The sequence below is a fragment of the Suncus etruscus genome, chromosome X (genome assembly GCF_024139225.1).
Source record: "Suncus etruscus isolate mSunEtr1 chromosome X, mSunEtr1.pri.cur, whole genome shotgun sequence".
NCBI classification, from domain to species: Eukaryota; Metazoa; Chordata; class Mammalia; order Eulipotyphla; family Soricidae; genus Suncus; species Suncus etruscus.
In genome coordinates this window covers 8,623,444-8,642,156 of record NC_064868.1, presented here as the reverse complement: position 1 = coordinate 8,642,156, position 18,713 = coordinate 8,623,444, and the positions used below count along the sequence as shown (strand labels likewise).

The window sequence follows — 18,713 nt, the reverse complement described above, 5'->3', positions numbered from 1 at the left end:
TTCCCAGCATCCCATATGGTCCTCTGTGCTTGCTAGGGATGATCCCTGAGCACATAATCAGAAGTGAGTCCTGAGAACTACTGTGTATGACCCAATCCTCCCAAATTATACTTATTCTCTCACAGTTTTTATGGGTCCTGACCTGGGAATGGGGTTAACTGCTTAGTTAATGCCTCTACTCAGAATTTTGGTGGGGACTGAGTTCTACTGGGTGGTTTGGTGGCCTCTTCTACTCTCATTGGTTGCTATGTGGATTCAGTTCCTTGGGGATGGAAGACCGAGCCCCTCTACTCCTAGAAACCACCCTCCACCTCCTGATATGTGGCCTTCTCGTGTGGCAGTTTACTTCTCCAATTCTAATAAGAGAGTGTTTTTGTTGCTTCCTGCCTTCTTTTACCACTCAGTTGAGTAGGCCAGATCCACCCAACATAATACCTACCCAAGACTCAAAGTCAACAGAGTCTGTATCTTAAAACCACTTTTGCTAGGACAGGGGAGAAAACTCAGTGGTTAGTGGTCTTAGATCATGTACTAAGACCCAAGTTCAAACTCTGGCACCATATGGTGCTTGTATCACTGCAGGGCATATCCTTAATAGCCCTAGAGGACCAGCAGATATAACCTGGAGCTCTGCAAGCACTACTACGGTGGACCTGGTAGTGGCTGGCACCGAGGGACCTAGAAATAGCACCTCCTCAGGCCCTAGCACTGAACTATCTGGTTCAGTGGCAAATATCACTGGGAGTGGCCTCCAGACCCCTGACCTTGGAAACGCCATACCCCCCTTGGCCATGTAATATAACCTAATTTACAGGTTCCACCACATGCAGGATCTGTGTACAGAAATCTTGGGACCATCCTAGAATTTAGCGTACTATAGAGGGATTCTGGATATATCCCAAAGAACAGAAGATAAACCTTCTTGTTTCTCTTTGTATAATTTAAAAATTTGTGTTGAGTTTCAGTCGTACAATGTTCCAACATCTATCCCTTCACCATTATACACTTTCTGCCACCTCTTTGTATCACTCTAGTGATAGTAAATGTTATTGGGATTTCTAAGCGTACTCTCTTCAGGGATCAGCCAGATGAAAGTGTTAACTGGAAGAAAACGGGGTCAGGATGAATCCAAAGAGATAGGACATCCTTGTAATGGCACGGCGTGCTAATGAATGAATAGGTTCAACTTTCATCAAATCTTTAGGGAAAGGAAGAGATTTAGTGAAGAAGGAAAAATGGGTATTTTTTTCCTGGAAGAGCTCCATTAGTGCCTGTCAGTATGCTTCCAGAGGACACATAATACTAGTTAATGCTCTGTAACCAAAGGACAAAACTAGAAGCAAAGGCTTTGAAGAGTTTTCCCTCCCTTCCTTGTCTAAGAGATAAACACTATTGTGGTAACTGATGAGTGAAATGGTTGCCTGCTAATGCATGGTAGAAATCCTTGATAACTTCTCAGCAGAGAAAAAAGCAGGTCTGAATGGGAAAAGGAAAGGATTCCGAGGCCTGAAGGCTATTGCTGTTAGATCTGGCACTTTTCAGAAGCCCTGGCTGGGCTGCCTCTACTCATGTGAGTCTTTGCATCTGTCAATCCTTTGAACTCATGTCAGTCTTTGCATCTGTCAAGCCTATGAACTCATATGTCAGTCTTTGCATCTGTCAATCCTATGAATTCATATGTCAGTTGTTGCATCTGTAAATCCTTAGACCTTGGCAACAGGCATTGCTTAATAGCCCAGAATTTCAGCAGCACGACCTTGCCCAGTGGACACCGTAAGAGTGTATTTGTGGGGTTGGAGAGATAGCATGGAGGTAAGGCGTTTGCCTTTCATGCAGGAGGTCATCGGTTTGAATCCTGGCGTCCCATATGGTCCCCCGTGCCTGCCAGGAGCAATTTCTGAGCCTGGAGCCAGGAATAACCCCTGAGAACTGCCGGCTGTGACCAAAAAAACCCCACAAAAACAAACAAGCAAACAGTGTATTTGTGGTGGTTTGCAACCACAGCACACCAACAAGGTTTGGTTCAAATAACTGACTGTTCAATATTGAACAATGAACAAAGGGAATTTTGCTAAGCTTCTTGATGCTTATTTTATGCTAATTTATTCTTTAGTTTGGGATTATTTACTGCATAAATGTGAATAAGGAAGAGTCAGTATTAGAAACAAGATAGTTTTTTAGGGCGTTTAGAGTCAAAATTCTTAGAACATCACTGGGGACTCATAAACAACGAAACAGGTAGAGTCTGGCTTCTCCTCTGAGAATTGTTAGGCTACTTCTCTCAACCTAAAATCATTTCAAATAGAACCGGAAAACATACACTCCACAAGAACAGGAATTCTTGGTTGGTTTGTTCTATGCTATATCCAGGTACCCAAAACTGATTGAAACACAACAGCTTTTTTTTTTTTGAGGGGGGATCACACTTGGCAGCACTCAGGGGTTACTCCTTGTTCTACACCCAGAAATCGCTCCTGGCAGGCTCGGGGGGAACATATGGGATTTGAACCACATTCCTTCTGCATGCAAGGCAAATGCCCTACCTCGTGCTATCTCTCCGGCCTGAAACACAACAGCTTTTGAGAAAATGTTGCCTGGGTAGAAGCAAGATTATATTCCTCTTCCTTTCCTCCTTACTGTATTTTCCTTACTGCCTATTTCCCAATCATTTCCATATAAGGGCCTATTTTGTCATTGGACAACTTTTTTTTGCATTTGGGTCATACCCAGAGTTGCTGAGATCTTATTCCTGTCTCCATTACTCCTGGTGGTGTATGGAACACCCTATATGGTATAGAGGATTGAATCAAGACAAGAGCCTTAATTTCTGTACTGTATCTCTGGCCCATGGATAATATATTGAGCTTTATCGACTTGCCTGAGGATATAAACAATAGTCTGGGTCCTATTTTAAACACATATATACATATGGTTGGGCCTCTGTGTGAGAAATTCTTGTTATGAAAGTCTTGCTTGGAGCCAGGATCTACATTTTTCAAAAGCATTGTTGTTGATGATGATGTTATGGTGCTTGTGATTGTACCCAGAAGTGTTGGTGATAGCAATTGCTCATGTGATGCGGTGCAAGGGATCACACCAAAAGCCTCACACATGCAAGGCATGTGCTCTACCACTGAGTCACAGGCTAGACCCAGATGAGTCTTTTTTCTTTAGAAAAACATTAACTAAATATCTGAAGCTCAGCTCTTTTCCACATACATATCAAAAAGTATGGTTACCTGACTTAGTTTCTGAGGGGTCTTAAGAAGTTCTGCCCCAAGCTTACGGTGACAATAATCTTATTATATACACTAGTCTTTTATGTTATCAATCATTTGTGACAGTAGCCTTCTTATCCATTATCATGTCTCTCTGGGGGCAAACCCTGAATCCTATCTCTTGCTTTCCCAAAAAGTTGGGCCTGAAAGAGGAAGGCTCAGAATCCCCTCACTATGGGGAATAGTCACTGAACTTACTTCTTTCCTCTTTCTTTTTCTGACAAACATTCTGTTCTGTCCTTCCTTGCTGCCATGAGTACACAAATTCACTGCTAAGTCTACTGTGTTTGGTCAGTGAATGACCTGGGCTCTATGGACTAAACTCGATATACATCTAGGAGAGACTAACTTTTAAGTCATCCTGGTCACAGAACCAGAGTATATACTCTGAGGGTGGCTTAATAAGGTGCCTATCTTTAGTGCCCTTCCTATTTCTATCTGAAAAGGAAAGTTTGGATCCAGATATGCCCTCCTCACCTCATTTGAGACTCTAAAGTTTGTAGTCACACTCAGTGATTGCTCCTAGGCTTTCCTGTCCTTGGAATTCAGTGACTCCTGTCAAGCTTACCAAGTACTTATGATTTCCAAGAAAAGGGCTGGGCTTGTAGAGGAACTCGAGAATGCAAGGTTGCCACCATAGATCCCCATAGAGCTCTCTCTTGAAATGTCTTTAAACTCTTCGCTATCCAAATCTTTAACCCCTGGGGCCTGAATCTTTTTTTAGGGATGAATTGCAAGAGAAAATACATCTAGATGAAATGAAGTAAACTGCTTTGTAGAGAAGGTGAAAGAATAGAACAGACTCTTTAAGGTCTTCATTGTCCAATACAGTAAATGCCTGTGACTACTCAAAATAAAAGAAAAATAATTATAATTACCTAATAGACCATGTGACTCATGGTTACAACATTAGCCAGCATTACTAATCGTGTGTTTGTTATCACAGCAATTTCTATGGGCCAGCTCTGTTGTAGAAGCATGGTGTGGCCCTTGACCCGGTCTGTGTGATGCTTCTTTAGCATCTTTGCAAATTCGCCTTTGCTTCTATTGATGCTGCTTGTGGTTATTATGTATTGTTCTCCAAAAGACGCTACTAAAGACTGCATTAGAGAACAAAATCCAAGGCAAAAATAACTGCCTTAAACGCAGTAATTGGGGAAGGGGACTAATCATCCAAAGAGTGCATTTTGCTCTGTTTTCTTTCTTCTACTCCCCTTCTACAAAAGAATCCCCCACCTCTTTCATTCGCCTTTCTGCTTTAACTGAATAGTATCTTGTTCAATGCGAGACTTCTCAGACAAAGTGTAATGGTAGACAGGGCCTTGAAAGTAAAGGAACAGAGAAATACCAAATGCCTCTCAGCAATGGAGGAATAAATATTTGGGCAGCATAGCTTGAATCATAGGGAAGAGAGGCAAAGAGCAGAAAGGGGTGCTGGACAGGGTGGGCAGGGGTTCAATACTGCCAGTCTCTCTGTAGATACAGGGGGTTCAATGCTGCCTTCTTGGCTGAGTTGCCAGGACCTCACTCTTCCTCTACAGCATTGCCATGATTTCCTTCCCTCAACACTGTCCCCTCCATAAGGGTGTCAGTGCCTTTGTTCACTCCCAGCTGAGACTAGCAGAAAAAAACAAAGCTTAGAAATAGAAAGATGGCAGGCCATGACACTGACAGTTGGAGGGCAGGCCAGAATCAAAGAGTGGGGGGATGGGCCAGAGGTCACAGGTGACAGGAAGCGGGACATGGGCAGACCATATTCAGGAATCCTAGCATAGAGTTACCACTCAGAGCCCAGGCAACCAGGATAGTGGACCTGGGGCAACTTTTGGATTTGTTGGGACTTTCCTATGCTTCATTGGAAATCATCCCCTACTACTACCTCCCCCCATCTTTACTGCGCCTTGAAACATGGCCAGCCAGGGATTGTCCAGAATTGTGTAAGTGTTGATGTTCATAGATGTAGTGGAAGCAATGTAAGGAAGTAAACAGACCATGGGTAGCTAGATGGTGACTGGGCTGGGGCTCCCTGGGAACCTTGGCTGGAACTGGCTTCACTGCAAACCTGTCCCCCCCCCACTTTGGGCGAGTTCCTCGTGAGGAATGCTGTTCCACACTCACCTGATCCCTGAGTGCACCATATCTACACTTGGAAGCTGCTAACACTGTCTCTCTCTCCCTCTTGCTCCTCCAGCCGTCTCCAACCTGGATGTAGAGAGCAAGCTGAGTGTGTACTACCGCGCACCATGGCACCAGCAGAGAAACATCTTTCTCCCAGCCACCAGGCCGCCCTGTGTGGAGGAGCTGCACCGCCATGCCCGTCAGAGCCTGCAGGCCCTGCGCAGAGGTGATTTATCCCTGGCCTAGGGAGGGCTTTTCTGGGAGAGAGATACAGAGCTCGTCCTTGTGGGTTTCTGAGTCCGGAGAAGCAATGTTTCCCCTTGTTAGAACAAATACTTCATTGGCTATACTGAAATGAGATTCACAGGGAATAGTATCCACCCATATACATAAAGTTCAAAATCCCATTATGATGGCTGGGGAGACATCTCAGGGAGGCTCAATCTGGATTCCCTGTACCCCATGACCTCTAAGCACTTGTGGCAGCATTGCAATCCTGGGAACCAGCACTGAAATTTCAGGCCTGATTGCTCAAATATCCTCAGGAGTGGCCACAGGATGCCCTGAGCACTGCTTGGGAGGCCCTTCTAAAACATGTGACTTTAAAAATAGCAACATGATATTTTCAGTATGATACTGGATAAACAAATTTTTTAAAAACAGCATGATTTCAAGTATGATTTTTTTGTAGTGCTGGGGAATGGAACCTGGGGCCTCACATATGCAAGACAAGGGCCCTGTCACTGAGCCACATCCTTGTCCCAGTAAAAGGAATTTCAAGGAAAAACTATTTGTAACCAGAATTATAATATTTGCAATATTCAGATGCCCAGACACATGCACCCTTAATTAAGCTGTTTGCACCTATTCAAAGTTGTTTTGGATGACATTGACGAATGGAGAGGGAAAGGAAAGTCAAGTAACAGGTGGCTATAGCTATAAAACCTAGTCTATTTGGTATCTGTTGACCAACAGCCAGAAACCCAATAATCAAAAGGAAGAAGTTTGTCTCAGAAGTTGTTTCTTGACTCTTCACAAAAATTCTGGTGAAATATTTGTGCAACGGGATTCACTTCTCATTGCTCAGGACTGTCCCATACATAGCAGGAAGATGGTCACTCTTACACCGTCAGAACCTGCTGACATAGGACCTTTGTCTCCTATTGAGAACCTGTGATCTGGCCCATTTGCCAAGAGAGCACATGGGGACCACAATGTGTCAATAATCTTGCCCAGGGTCAGGCACCATGCTAAGACTGCAGTTCTCTGAATCCCCCAAGCAGAGAGAGTTCTTTTCCTCCTCACTATACTCTGTGAGTATAAATATATCTTTATATTAAATATCTAAATAAGACATTGATTTTTATTTCACTCATGTTCCATGAACTCTAGAAGTAGCACATGAAAGTCTAGGTAGAAGAGAACCTTCTATTGAGTACTTTTCTATGCCTTTCAACCACTAAAACAAGATTAAGAACTGGCATCGTCCTTTTGGACCCCCTCAAATGAAGTGTCAGAATGATTTCCTAATTTTTTTTATTTCAAATGCCAGCGCTATTACCCTTTCAGTGTTTGCTATGGAGACAAATGTGTATACATTCAATGTCTCCATTCCAAATTCTCTCTGCTCTTTGAAGCTATGGTATTTCGCAAGAGTATTAAAATTCAACTAAGTACTTTAATGTCATTATCAAGATGGAGAAATTAAATAACCAAGGTTGTTTTCCATTTATTTTCTTTGACACAGGGCTGACGCCTTCCTTTTCCCCTTTTAATGAAAGAGTGAACCTAATATGCTTGTGCAATTGGTCATAAATCAACCCTCTTGGTTATTAGTAGCATATACTATGGTACAATTTAGAGAAAGATTAGCAATCTCAGGAAATAATTCTTGCTTTTTTAGTATTCATTCCAACTGTACACTTAGCTAAAATGTTCTTTCTGTAACAATTTTTTTGTTCAAGTGACATTTCCAGAATTCTTCCTAAACATTCCTGCCATTCCGTTGCATCCAGCTTAGGTGTCCTTTTCATAAGATCGTGCACATCCTCCCACTGGGCCACTTATTAAGCTTGATCCTCACTAACCCCTTATGTGCTTTCTTTTACACCATTAATCCAGGAGCAAGTCAAGGGCAGGTATGATCTCCTATTCTACTTTTTAACCTCAAAGCACTTAGTATGAACTGGACACACAGTAGGTCCACAATTCAACTGTTCAACTGAATCATGTTGTGCAGAAATAGGTTGAGCATTGAAGACACGGATGACTACAGAGGAATCTGGCCATGATCGATGTTCCTGATTACATCACTACATAGCTTGAGTCATGGTTCTCCCTTTAAACATAGTTATTGTTACCTTCCATTATTATTAATAAGTCATTTCTGATTCATTTTTTCCAGATTCAGCCAGATAACATTAAACTTTTCCAAACTATCACATTTCATTATATTGTCGGGTTAGAACTCAATGGTAGAGCCAAGGAACAGCAAGTGCCAATATCAATTTTCTCATAACTTCTGCCTGGGGCTGGGAGAAGACTGTGGCCTCCTGGGGTTTGAAAGGAAGACCAAGGAGCTATGTCTTGCCCTCCACAGACTGGCTTACTTTGTGGTTGTCTCAATAGAAAATCTTGGGCATAGTAGTTTTAATAGCACTGCAGAGAACCATAAACAGGAATTATAGGCATCACAGAATTAAAAACATGCAGTGTGGAATTAAAATTAGAAAGTAGCTTTTCTTTTTTATTTTTTTAAACCTTGCTCAAGAAACACGGTTGTGTAGCCTGACATTCATCAGAACACCACTTCTGCCATCTGGTGGCCATCATTAAAATCGACCCATTAGACCAGGCTTAGCAAAAGCCTCCATGTGAGCTTTCCTGTAGTTTCTAACAGCTGGAACATCCTAGCTTCTGCCAAGAGGGAATGGATAATGAAACACGGACCGAGTAGGCTGCGGTGGTAGCAGTGTTGTGCTCTTGTTGGTGATGGGTCAGAAGGAGGGAACTGGGGGAACTGACTTCAGAACCGAGAAAACTAGCTGCGTTGGAGGTCTGCTTAATAGGAACCCCCTCAACCAAGTCTCTTGAGAACCGGGTGTTGTGTGAAATCGAGAATTCAGAAAGCAATAAAATATAGTCCCACCCTGGCAGGAATCCCTGATTGAGTGAGAAAGGCAGGCAGGTAAGCGGGGAATTTGAACAGTGATATGGGAGCTCTAGGGAACGGCCAGGAATCTTCAGTGAAGGTGCTTCAAAAGAAGTAGTGCTGTAAAGGATTTCAGGTGATTTAGAATCCTATTCCTCTTTTCCTCCCTTTCTCTTAGCAATTCTTCAATGCCCAGAGCCAATACTGGCTTTAAGTTAAACCATCATTTATGTTTGTTAAGACAGGAAGAGAGATTACTAAGTGGCAAAAAGATGTTTATATCTCCCTTCCTTCAGAATTCCAGGGCAGAGGCCTAAGTTCTTTTTCTCTAAGCGAATGAGACAAAAGTCGGCACAGGTTTAGGCTCTTCTAGACAAATGCCACCCCCCACCATCCACTACTAGGGGAGGAAAGGATTAGGGAGCCATAATTTTCTCAGCTGAGGGAAAATGGAAGAGATTTTTTTTAAGTTGTGAAAGGCAACAATTGAATGGAAAATGGAATAGATCACTCCTGGTCTTTCTTTACTTCCATCTCTTCCTAACCACTGACCTTTGCATGCTACTTTCGGTGATGATTTTAAGATGTCAAACTTTCCTGCACTGTGCATTTAGAAAAAAAACACCTCTCTTTTGCTTGCAAAGAGAATGGGAGGTGGCCTTGGAAATAAGTTACATCAATAAGGAAGACATTTGTCTCCCAAAGTCTCCCTGAAAATCAGTGACTTTGGAGGCAATTTGTAGATTAGCTGCATGATGATGAGAAAGAATTTTTGTTTGTTTGAGACTGAGAGGCAAAATGGGCATCTCAGTGCCAATCTGGCACTTCATAGTAGGGTGGTATACAAACAGACCAATCAGGCATGGAAAGGAAGAAAGCTTTAAAACATGCAGGTTACTATATTAGACTGCAGCCCACTTGTGGGGAAAGAGGCCGAGAAATAAGGAGATCTCTGCAAGCTGACCTTGAATATAAAGAAATGTCTCTGTTTAGAGATTTGTGTTCCTGCTCTTATGAGTGCAGGAGAAAGTCCTCCAGGTCAAACAAACAAGCTGTCTAGGCTAATAATGCCATAAACATTGCAACCGCTATCTTTACATGCTTCCTGATTTAATGATGCCATGGGTATTGTATCACTATCTTTGCATACCATCCAAATCAATGATGCCACGTACCTTGTGACTGTTGCTCTAATGTCTAAACCAGGGGTCTCAAACTCAATTTACCTGGGGGCCACAGGAGGCAAAGTCAGGTTGAGGCAGGGCCGCATAAGGGATTTCACAAAAAAAGTCCTCAAATGTCATTATTAACAGTTTTAATTATTTCTTCTGAACATGAATAGAACATTGAGTGAAGATCATGAACAGTTCTTCAGAACATGGCATCTTTTGCCTATTCCTTGCTGCCAAAGACTTGACAGCGCATCTCACAAATCTGAACCACTTTTGGCTTTAGAGAGGAAGCGGTTGAGACCCTCAGTATGGCTTAAAGATGATCATCATTAAGTCTAGACCTGTACTTCGACTTATTGAAGTTCAATGTGGAGAATAACTTTTCACACAAATATGTGCTCCCAAAAAGGCACATGGTGCGCTTGAACATTCGGGAAAGCTCAGGGAAGCTGGGGGGCAATTCTCTCAAAAATTGCCCATGCATGTCTGCTTTTCCACTAATCTCCCTGAACTTGTATTTAAGATCAGTTGCATTGCAGGTTAATGAGCTCCATTTGAAGCACAGGTGGGGCATCTTGCACATCAAAGGAAAAGGGGTCCACAAAAATTTGGAAAGTGGCTCTATGCTTTTTGGAGTCTGCAAATCTGTGATCAAATTCCTTCTCTAGCTTAAAAATAGCATCAACATATTTCTCACCACTGAATGGTATGCCTGCATCCACAAGTTCCTTGCATGCTGGGAAATGTCAAAGGTTTGTCTGAGAGACAAACACAAGTTTTGTGGAGAATGCTCTCATGTTGTCATAGGCAGCATTGATAAGCTGCCCTGGGTCTTATAACATCTTGTTTAGTACATTCAGCTTATGTGTGATGTCAACAAGAAAAGCTAAGTCCATGAGCCATTTGTGATCACTCAACTCAGAAACAGCATTCTCATCCTTCTCCATGAAGGCTTTCACTTCTTCTCTCAACTCAAAAAATCTTTTCAGGACATTTCCCCTGCTGAGCCAACGCACCTTGGTGAAGTAGAGCATATCTCCGTATTCTGACTTCATTTCCTCTAAAAAAGTATGGAACCTCCTGTGCTTTAAGCCCCTGGATCTGATTTGGTTGATGCATTTCACAACAACAGACATCACATTGTCACACGGCAGGCATTTACTGCAAAGGGCCTGCTGATGGATAATGCAGTGAAGAGCAATGGCCTTCTCTACACCCTCCTCTTCAAGTTTTTTTGAACAAGTGCCATCAGTCCATTTTTCCTCCCTGTCATCAATGGCACTCCATCGGTTATTATTCCAACAAACCTCTTCCATGGCAAACCTGCATTCTCAATGGCATCACACAGATGCCGAAATATCTCATTAGTGGTGGTCTGGCCATGCATTGGAATTATTGTGAGCAGCTCCTCTGTGAATTCAAAATTACAATCAACACCACAGACATAAATTGTGAGCTGCGCAGTGTCTGTTCTATCTGTGCCCTCGTCAAGAGCAACTGAGTATGCATCAAAACATTTGGCTTTCTCACACAGTTGATGATAAATGTCACTTGACATGTCAGAAATGCGCTCTGCCACAGTGTTGGCAGAAAGGCTGATTTTGCTGAACTGACCTTTCTTTTCTGGACAGATAATACTTGCAGCCTGGAACATGCAATTTTTAACAAACTCTCCTGTGAATGGTTTCCCTGTCTTAGCAATCATCTCACTAACCATGTACCTAGCTTCGACTGATGCAACATTCTCTTTGGTTGCTTTCTTGAAGAAATGTTGTTGCCTCATTAGACATGCTTTAAGACTGGCAACCCGCTTCGCTCTCTCATTTCCTTGATATTTTGCACATTCCTCAGCATATTTAGTTGAATAATGGTGTTTCAAGTTGTAGTCCTTGTGCACTGCAACTTTCTCTGAGCAAATAAGACATGTGGGGATGCCCCTGTGCTCAACAAAGAAATACTGCGTCTCCCACTTTTCTTGAAATTGTCTGTGCTCGTCATCAATCTTTCTCTTCACTGCAGGCTTTCATGAAGTCATGATGAAGGTATGACAAAATCTAATTCTGTAATAAACTTTTCTCCCTTTTCTCCCTTAGGCCTCCGATAATGCAAGGGACAGTGGGCAGGAGCAGTGGAAATGATGTCTGCGCTAGGCGCAAAGTATTCACGATTATTCGCTTACCGAATATTCGCAGTAAAATCGCATTAGTAAGAAAAAATCGCATTAAACATTTGCATACCCCGAATGGAACTGCTCGGGATATGTGAATGTTTAATGCGATTTTTTTCTTACTAATGCGATTTTTATTGCGATTATTCGGTAAGCGAATAATCATGAATACTACGATATTAGAAGGCCGGCCTTGGGCCACAAAATGTTGTACTGAGGGCCCCAAACGGCCCGCAGGCTGTGAGTTTGAGACCCCTGGTCTAAACTGTATTACCCACATTCTGTTTCCCACCTAAAGTTTACCCTTAAAAGCCTTGTCCCTACCTTCAATAAACGAAGTCCATTGCTCTGACAATGCTTCCCTGTGAGTTGTCTGTGGCTCACAGTCTTCCCTCTCTTTCCCAAGTCACTCCGGCCACTGAGGCCACAGGCTGGAAGAGACCCTTACCCACCCTTGCATCGGCCTCGTTGGGGGGGCCTGGTGCCAGAACTCTACACTACTGACTAATGAAAAGAGTTTTGGCCCACATTAGTCATTTCAGTGAAAAATAAGTGTGCAGGTAATAGTCTCTTTGAAATGAGGCAATGAAATAAATAAAGGCCCTGGTGTAGACCATTAGCCAATCTTTATGGTATAAATACTTCCACCAGGGTGGCCTAATTCAAGCTACCAACAGTTTAAAAAAATGGACTCACTGAGGGTGAAGCTGTAGCAAGGCGTTTTCCTTGCATGCGGCCAACCCAGGTTCAATCTCCAGCATCTCATATGGTCAGTCCTCTTTCAACCACCAGGAGTAATTCCTGAGTGCAGAACTAGCAGAAAAACCTGAGTACTGCCGTATAGGACCCTAAAACAAAACAAAATACTACAAAAACCGAGGATGGAGTGATAAAACAATGGGTAGGGCATTTGCCTTGCACACAGACAACTGTACTTCAAGCCCAGTATCCCATATGGACCCCCAAGCCTGCCAGGAGTAATTGCTGAGTTCAGAGCCAGGAGTGCTTCTGGGTATGGCCCAAAATAAAAAACCAAACAAACAAAAAATCTTTACAAGCTAGAAAGCTAGTAACAGCAAGTAATGTGCTTGTCTAACCTGCAGCTGAGTCAGTTCAATCCCCATCACAGCACTTCATCCCCTGAGCCCTGCCAAGCATGATCCCTGAGAACAGAACTCAGGGTAACCCTGAACATCTATGAATGTGGCCTTCAAACAAAAACAAAAACAAACTGACTCAAAAAATACCTGAACACATAATGATGAGCAACCCCCAGGCAGTTTGCTGTTGACATAGCCGTGAGCATTTGTACCCTGCCAGGGTACATTTGTGCTCACTGACTATTGTATGGCCCTTTTTCTGGACTTTTCCCCACCGTATTGTTTTGGAAGGAGGCACACTGAGAAATGGGAAGCTTTCTGCAAATTCACTGAGTTAGTCATCTTGTACAAAGATTGGGTCATAGCCAAAGAAAAACAGACCAGATATTTGACTTGCATGCAACTGATTTGGGTTCAATCATCAGCACCCCATGTGGTCTTCCTAAGCCCCACAGGGAAGTAAGCCCTGAGCACTGCTGGGTGTGGTCCCCAAAGAAAACAAAATAAAAATGATTATGAGACAGGCCCACTGAAATGTATTTTCCCACACCATATTCCTATGGAATGAAAATTTGGTTCAGAACCATTCTGGAAAATCAAATACACTGATACACTGATGAGCCAGAGTAGCCCAAGGCCACTTCCCACCATATCAGCCTCAGCTCTTTTCTCATCCTCCTAAGGGAAGAAGTTGAAAATGCTAAGCATGTTTATGTACTACTGCTTTTTCTGTCCCCAGAACACCGGAGCCGGAGTGACCGCCGGGAGCAGAGAGCTGCTGCCCCTATATCCGTAGCGGCCCCTCCACTGCCGGCCTATCCCCCAGCTCACAGCCAGAGGAGGAGAGAAGTTAAGGACCGTCACTTCCTAACGGTGAGTCCCATATCCCTAACCTTGCTTGTGAACCGCCTGCTTAGGTCTTGGGGATAGTTTCCTCCCACTACTGTAGTGAAGGAATCTGGGTCCAATCACAAACATTTGAGAATAACTGGATGGATTTCCCTTTTGTTTCTGAAAGGAAGGATTCCTTTCTAGAACAGGATGGAGACGATACATTTAGTTTACTTGCCTACTCACACAATACCATAAAATTTCAGGACTTCAAATAAAGAAACATGCTCCTTCTTCTGCATACAAACTGACAGATGTAGCAGATTGCTCACATTCTTTGCCCTAAATTCCCTTGCCTGTGATGTGGCTATTGACAACGACCTCTAGGACTTATGGATGAATGAAATAGGCATGGAGAAAGTTTAGCACAGAGCCTGGCATAGAGGACATGTACGCTGCCACAACTACTACACTCACTATTAGTTGAGTCAGTTGAGTTGAGCGCCTCATTGTGGGTTGGGTGGTGGGCATGAGGGAATGCACACTGGGAAAGAGCTTCACTTTAAATGAGGTGAAAAAATTTGAAGCTGACTCTTCTAAAACTCCCCATTCTATAAGAGAGGATGGGTGTGCAGGGTAACTAATGTGGTTTAGGGCCATATGAGGTGCTGGGGATTAAACCCAGGTCAGATGTGTGCAAGACAAGCATTCTACCCACTGTACTATATCTCTGAGACCCTATGCGGTAACTAATTACCACTGGTAATTAGTAGTGCATAAAGCAGAAACTCAGCTCAAGTCTCCAAATGCAAAGCAGAGATGATGAAGCTTCTCAAAAGCCTACTCAGAACCCCTGCAATTACCTTCACTCCAAGTGTGCCCTGTGGAGACCAGAGATCCTCATCATGAAGGTGAAGGGCTTTGGTTTCTATGGCCCAATAAGCCCTAGTGGCCTTCTCCACTGCCTAGGCACCAGGAAGTCCTGCTATTGTGATTTGAGACCCAAAGTCTAAAAGTTACAATAATGTGGGCACTAGTTGAGATTTTCACTTGAAAGGAAATTTGTATGTATGACTGTGAACCCCTGGTCCCTATTGGTTTTTTCAATACGCAAGAGATACAACATATTTGGTCACATGGCACCAAAAACATCCAACTGAAAATAGTCTAAGTGAATTTGCATCCAGTAATACATTTCAACAAAACAGCCAACAATACTGGAACGTTTGTAGACATTTTTAGTACTGGTAGTTAGACAGTGGGTTTCATGTCCTCTGGCTCTTCCAGTGTCTACTCAGTGTTACACTGTACCCAGTACATCACTTCTATACAGCCAAGGGGTGAGAAATGCAAGTAAGAGCCTCTTGGAGATTTCAAGGTCTTTATAAAGAGCAGTTTCACTTGCTGGTGATTTGTCATAAGAGCCCCCACTTGAAAAAGTTCTTATTAAGTTCAAATCTGCTTGCTGAAGCATTTGCTTTTAATGAGGCATTTTCTGCATTAAAATGCTAAAAATATTTCCCCCTTCATTATAAGATGTTTTGTGGCTCATTAAGTTGGTTTTCTTGGGGTGGGGTTGGAGAGAAGTATGTTGAGCTTTCACTGAAATGGCATAAAAACATTACCTGTTATCATAATCTGCATAACTGTTAATTGTGTCTAAATATCAAAGGAAGACTGACCAAAGGAAAAGGTTTGAAACAGAGAGCAGAAGCAAGGTTCTTCATTTACCTAATACACATCAGCAAGAGATGAATCTAAATTATACATATATACATATTTGAAGGCTTATACATTTCAAATGATAATACTTTATATGTGTAAGTAATCTGAGAAACTATAACTGTTTCATTTGTTCAAGAGTGTCTGGGTCACCAAGTTCCTTAGAAGACTTTCCATTCAATTTACATTCCTCAGACCTTGAGCCTACTCAGAAGAAAATGTGTCTCTCTACATTAAGCTTTACAAGGTCTGTATATTGATACAGGAGTATAAACTATATTGTGCAGGAAGAGGAAATTTGCAGCCAAATTGCTGAATAGACGTTTTCTTAAAAGCAATTCACTTTCTTTCATTTATTAGATTTTAGTTAAGCCATTATTTTCTTCCTTTACAAAAGCATCCGTAATGAGATACTTATATACAATCTTCCACAGCTCTGCAAGCTATTATACCATATTTTAGTTTTTAATAGCATAGGCTGAGAAACCAAACTGCCTAGATTTGCATACCAGCTCTACCATTTATTTACAAGATGTATGACCCGGGATAAATAAGTAATTTCAATGATCTTAAATAATAGCAGAGGTTTGGGACAAATATTGAGAACATTAATGCATGTACATTGAACCTAACATATAAATAAGCACTCAGTATGCATTAGGACTCCTCATATTTATCACCATAATCATTATCATTAAATAATTAAGTTTCTGAGATATCAGAGGTACAGTGATGATATCGTGGTTATAGCAGTTTTAAATCCAAGCTTCAACATTTTTGTTTGATCTGGAACAGGCTACAGATTTTTGGAATGCCAGTTTATTTATTTATCTGTGAAATGGGAATAACTTCAATTTCACAAGGTTCATAAGAAGACTTAATACAATGTTAAATAAATATTACTAAATGATATATAGGGTAAAAAGAAGAGGTTGTAATAAACCTCTCAGTCTACATTGTCACATAACATCTTAACATGTTCCTTAATTCAACATAAAATATACATCTGTAGACCTAAAGAGATGTTTGTGCTTAGCTAGGAACTAAGCGGCTCAAGTTTATACTAAAATTGTATTCTCTAAGGTCATATGCAAAAGAAATTGCCCTGAATCAACTCTGTCTACATAACTAAACTCTTGACTGCAAATAAAATTGTTATGTGGCAGGATACTGATTATTCAGGGGGAAGGCAAGGAGAAAATAAGGACTCTCTAATGGGATATGCTTTTGTACTGAATTAAAAAACCAGTTACTGCAATTTATTGGCTTCTAGGTAGACTTCCTAGGAAAATTTTCTTCCTTATCTAGGCTGTTGTCAAATTGGGAATGGCAAGTGGCTATCAAAGCAAGATAATCATATTTTCCAGACCTGGATCAAGTAGTATATTCCCTGAAAATCAATCTGTGTTTTCATTCTTGGTGCCAACCATCAAAGGCTGCCTTTATTATCTTTGCGGATATGAAGCAATATTTTTATTTTATTTATTATTATGAATGGTTAGATTTATGGCACTTATGGTAGTAGGACTTTATTTGAGGCAAGCGAGTAATTTTTGAAGAGGAGATCAAATTATACAGAGCTTTTGAGATGGCTGACATCTCCCCATAGTTTCTAAAAACTTTATAGAGAGGGGTCAGAGCAATAGTACAGCAGATAGGGTATTTGCCAAGCTTGTGGTCAGGTTGAGTTCAACCCCAGCATCCCATGTAGTCCTCTGAGTACCACCAGGATAAATTCCTGGTTGCAGAGCCAGGAGTAAACCTTGTACACCATCTAGTGTGGTCCAAAAATTATATGCAGGCCAGAGTGTTAGTATAGCAGATAAAGTGCTTGCTTTGCAAGTAGCCAACCTGAATTCAATCCCCAGCATTCTATAAGGTCCACCAAGCCCTACTAGGAGTGATTATTGAATTCACGGCCAGGAGTAAGCACTGGTCGCTGCTTGGTATGACCCCTCCCCAAAAAAACAAAAATAGGGCATTAGGAAAGGAAAAATAAAACTATATTAAAATATATCACCAGCAAAAATCGAGGGTAGAGCATATCTCAGCATCAAATTAGCTGTGTGGGATATCTTCGGCATGTTAAAAGATGAGGAATAATACAAGGTTGGAGAGTAGCACAATGAGTAGGGCTCTTGTCTTGCAAGTGGCCAACCTAGGTCCAATCCCTCGGATCCCATAGGGTTCCCTGAGTCTGCCAGGAGTGATTGCTGAATACAGATTCAGGAGTAACTCCTGAGCATCACTACACATTGCCCCAAAATAAAAAGGAGGGAGCTGGATAGATTCTGAAAGACTACATGGAAAAGGAGACTCAAGATAATGGAGGCTAAATTGATCTAAAGCCATTACCTGAAAATCTTCATCTTTCCTAACTCTGAAAATGCTTAAAAATGGTTTAGATAGACACAAACTACAGTAAAAGGATTGACTGAAAGTATTTATGGTTTTTAGAGCTCGCCTTCCATAGACATTTTTCAGGGAAACAACAGGCAGGAAAAAATGAAGGAAACGTTCAGAGTGGTATCTACCTACTCCAGCTGCCATAATAGGATATCATAGACTGGGCAGCTTAAACAACAGAAATCTATTTTCTCACAGTGGACTACTCATTTAAGCTCCTGGAGTTAGTCCTCTTCTTGAACTGTGCTGGCTTCCTTTTCACTGTGTACTCACATGACTTTGGCAAAATAGGATTCTATTACCTGTACTCATTTAACCTTTATCATTGCTAAAGACCCTGTGTCTAAAGACACTCACTTTTGGTGGAGTTAGACATTGCACTTGTGAATAGTAGGGAGACATAATTGAGTATATAGTATATGTATTTCTCATGGTAAATGAGAAATAAAGAAAAGGGAGCAAATTTTAGAACCCTACAAAATCGAAGAAAACCAAAATTTTGTAGGGCACAAGCTCCACCATCAAAACATACAAAACACTGAAATCTTGTCAAAAGATCAAACATGTTAAACCCAGGAACACTGTAAAACACAAAATGCCACAAAATGAGTAAGAAATAGATTAGAAGATTCACAGATTGATTGCAGAAAACAATGAGAACATTGTGAAGCAAGAATTTTATATCCGACCACATTGTTCTTCAACAATAAAGGCTATAAAAATAGCATAAAAGTAGCACAAAACAGCAGTTTTAACATATGAAACTGT

The 18,713-nt window shown here is 41.7% G+C and overlaps 1 protein-coding gene across 2 annotated transcripts in view; it reads left to right on the top strand.

Annotated features, from left to right (window-relative positions):
• Nucleotides 1-18,713, top strand: part of NHS (NHS actin remodeling regulator) — a 341,204-nt gene that overhangs the window by 285,399 nt on the left and 37,092 nt on the right. For both annotated transcript variants that reach the window (XM_049766779.1, XM_049766777.1), the window contains exons 2-3: nucleotides 5,470-5,622; nucleotides 13,726-13,859. In XM_049766779.1, the coding sequence (XP_049622736.1) occupies nucleotides 5,470-5,622; nucleotides 13,726-13,859 (287 nt within the window). The remainder of the gene's footprint in view (nucleotides 1-5,469; nucleotides 5,623-13,725; nucleotides 13,860-18,713) is intronic.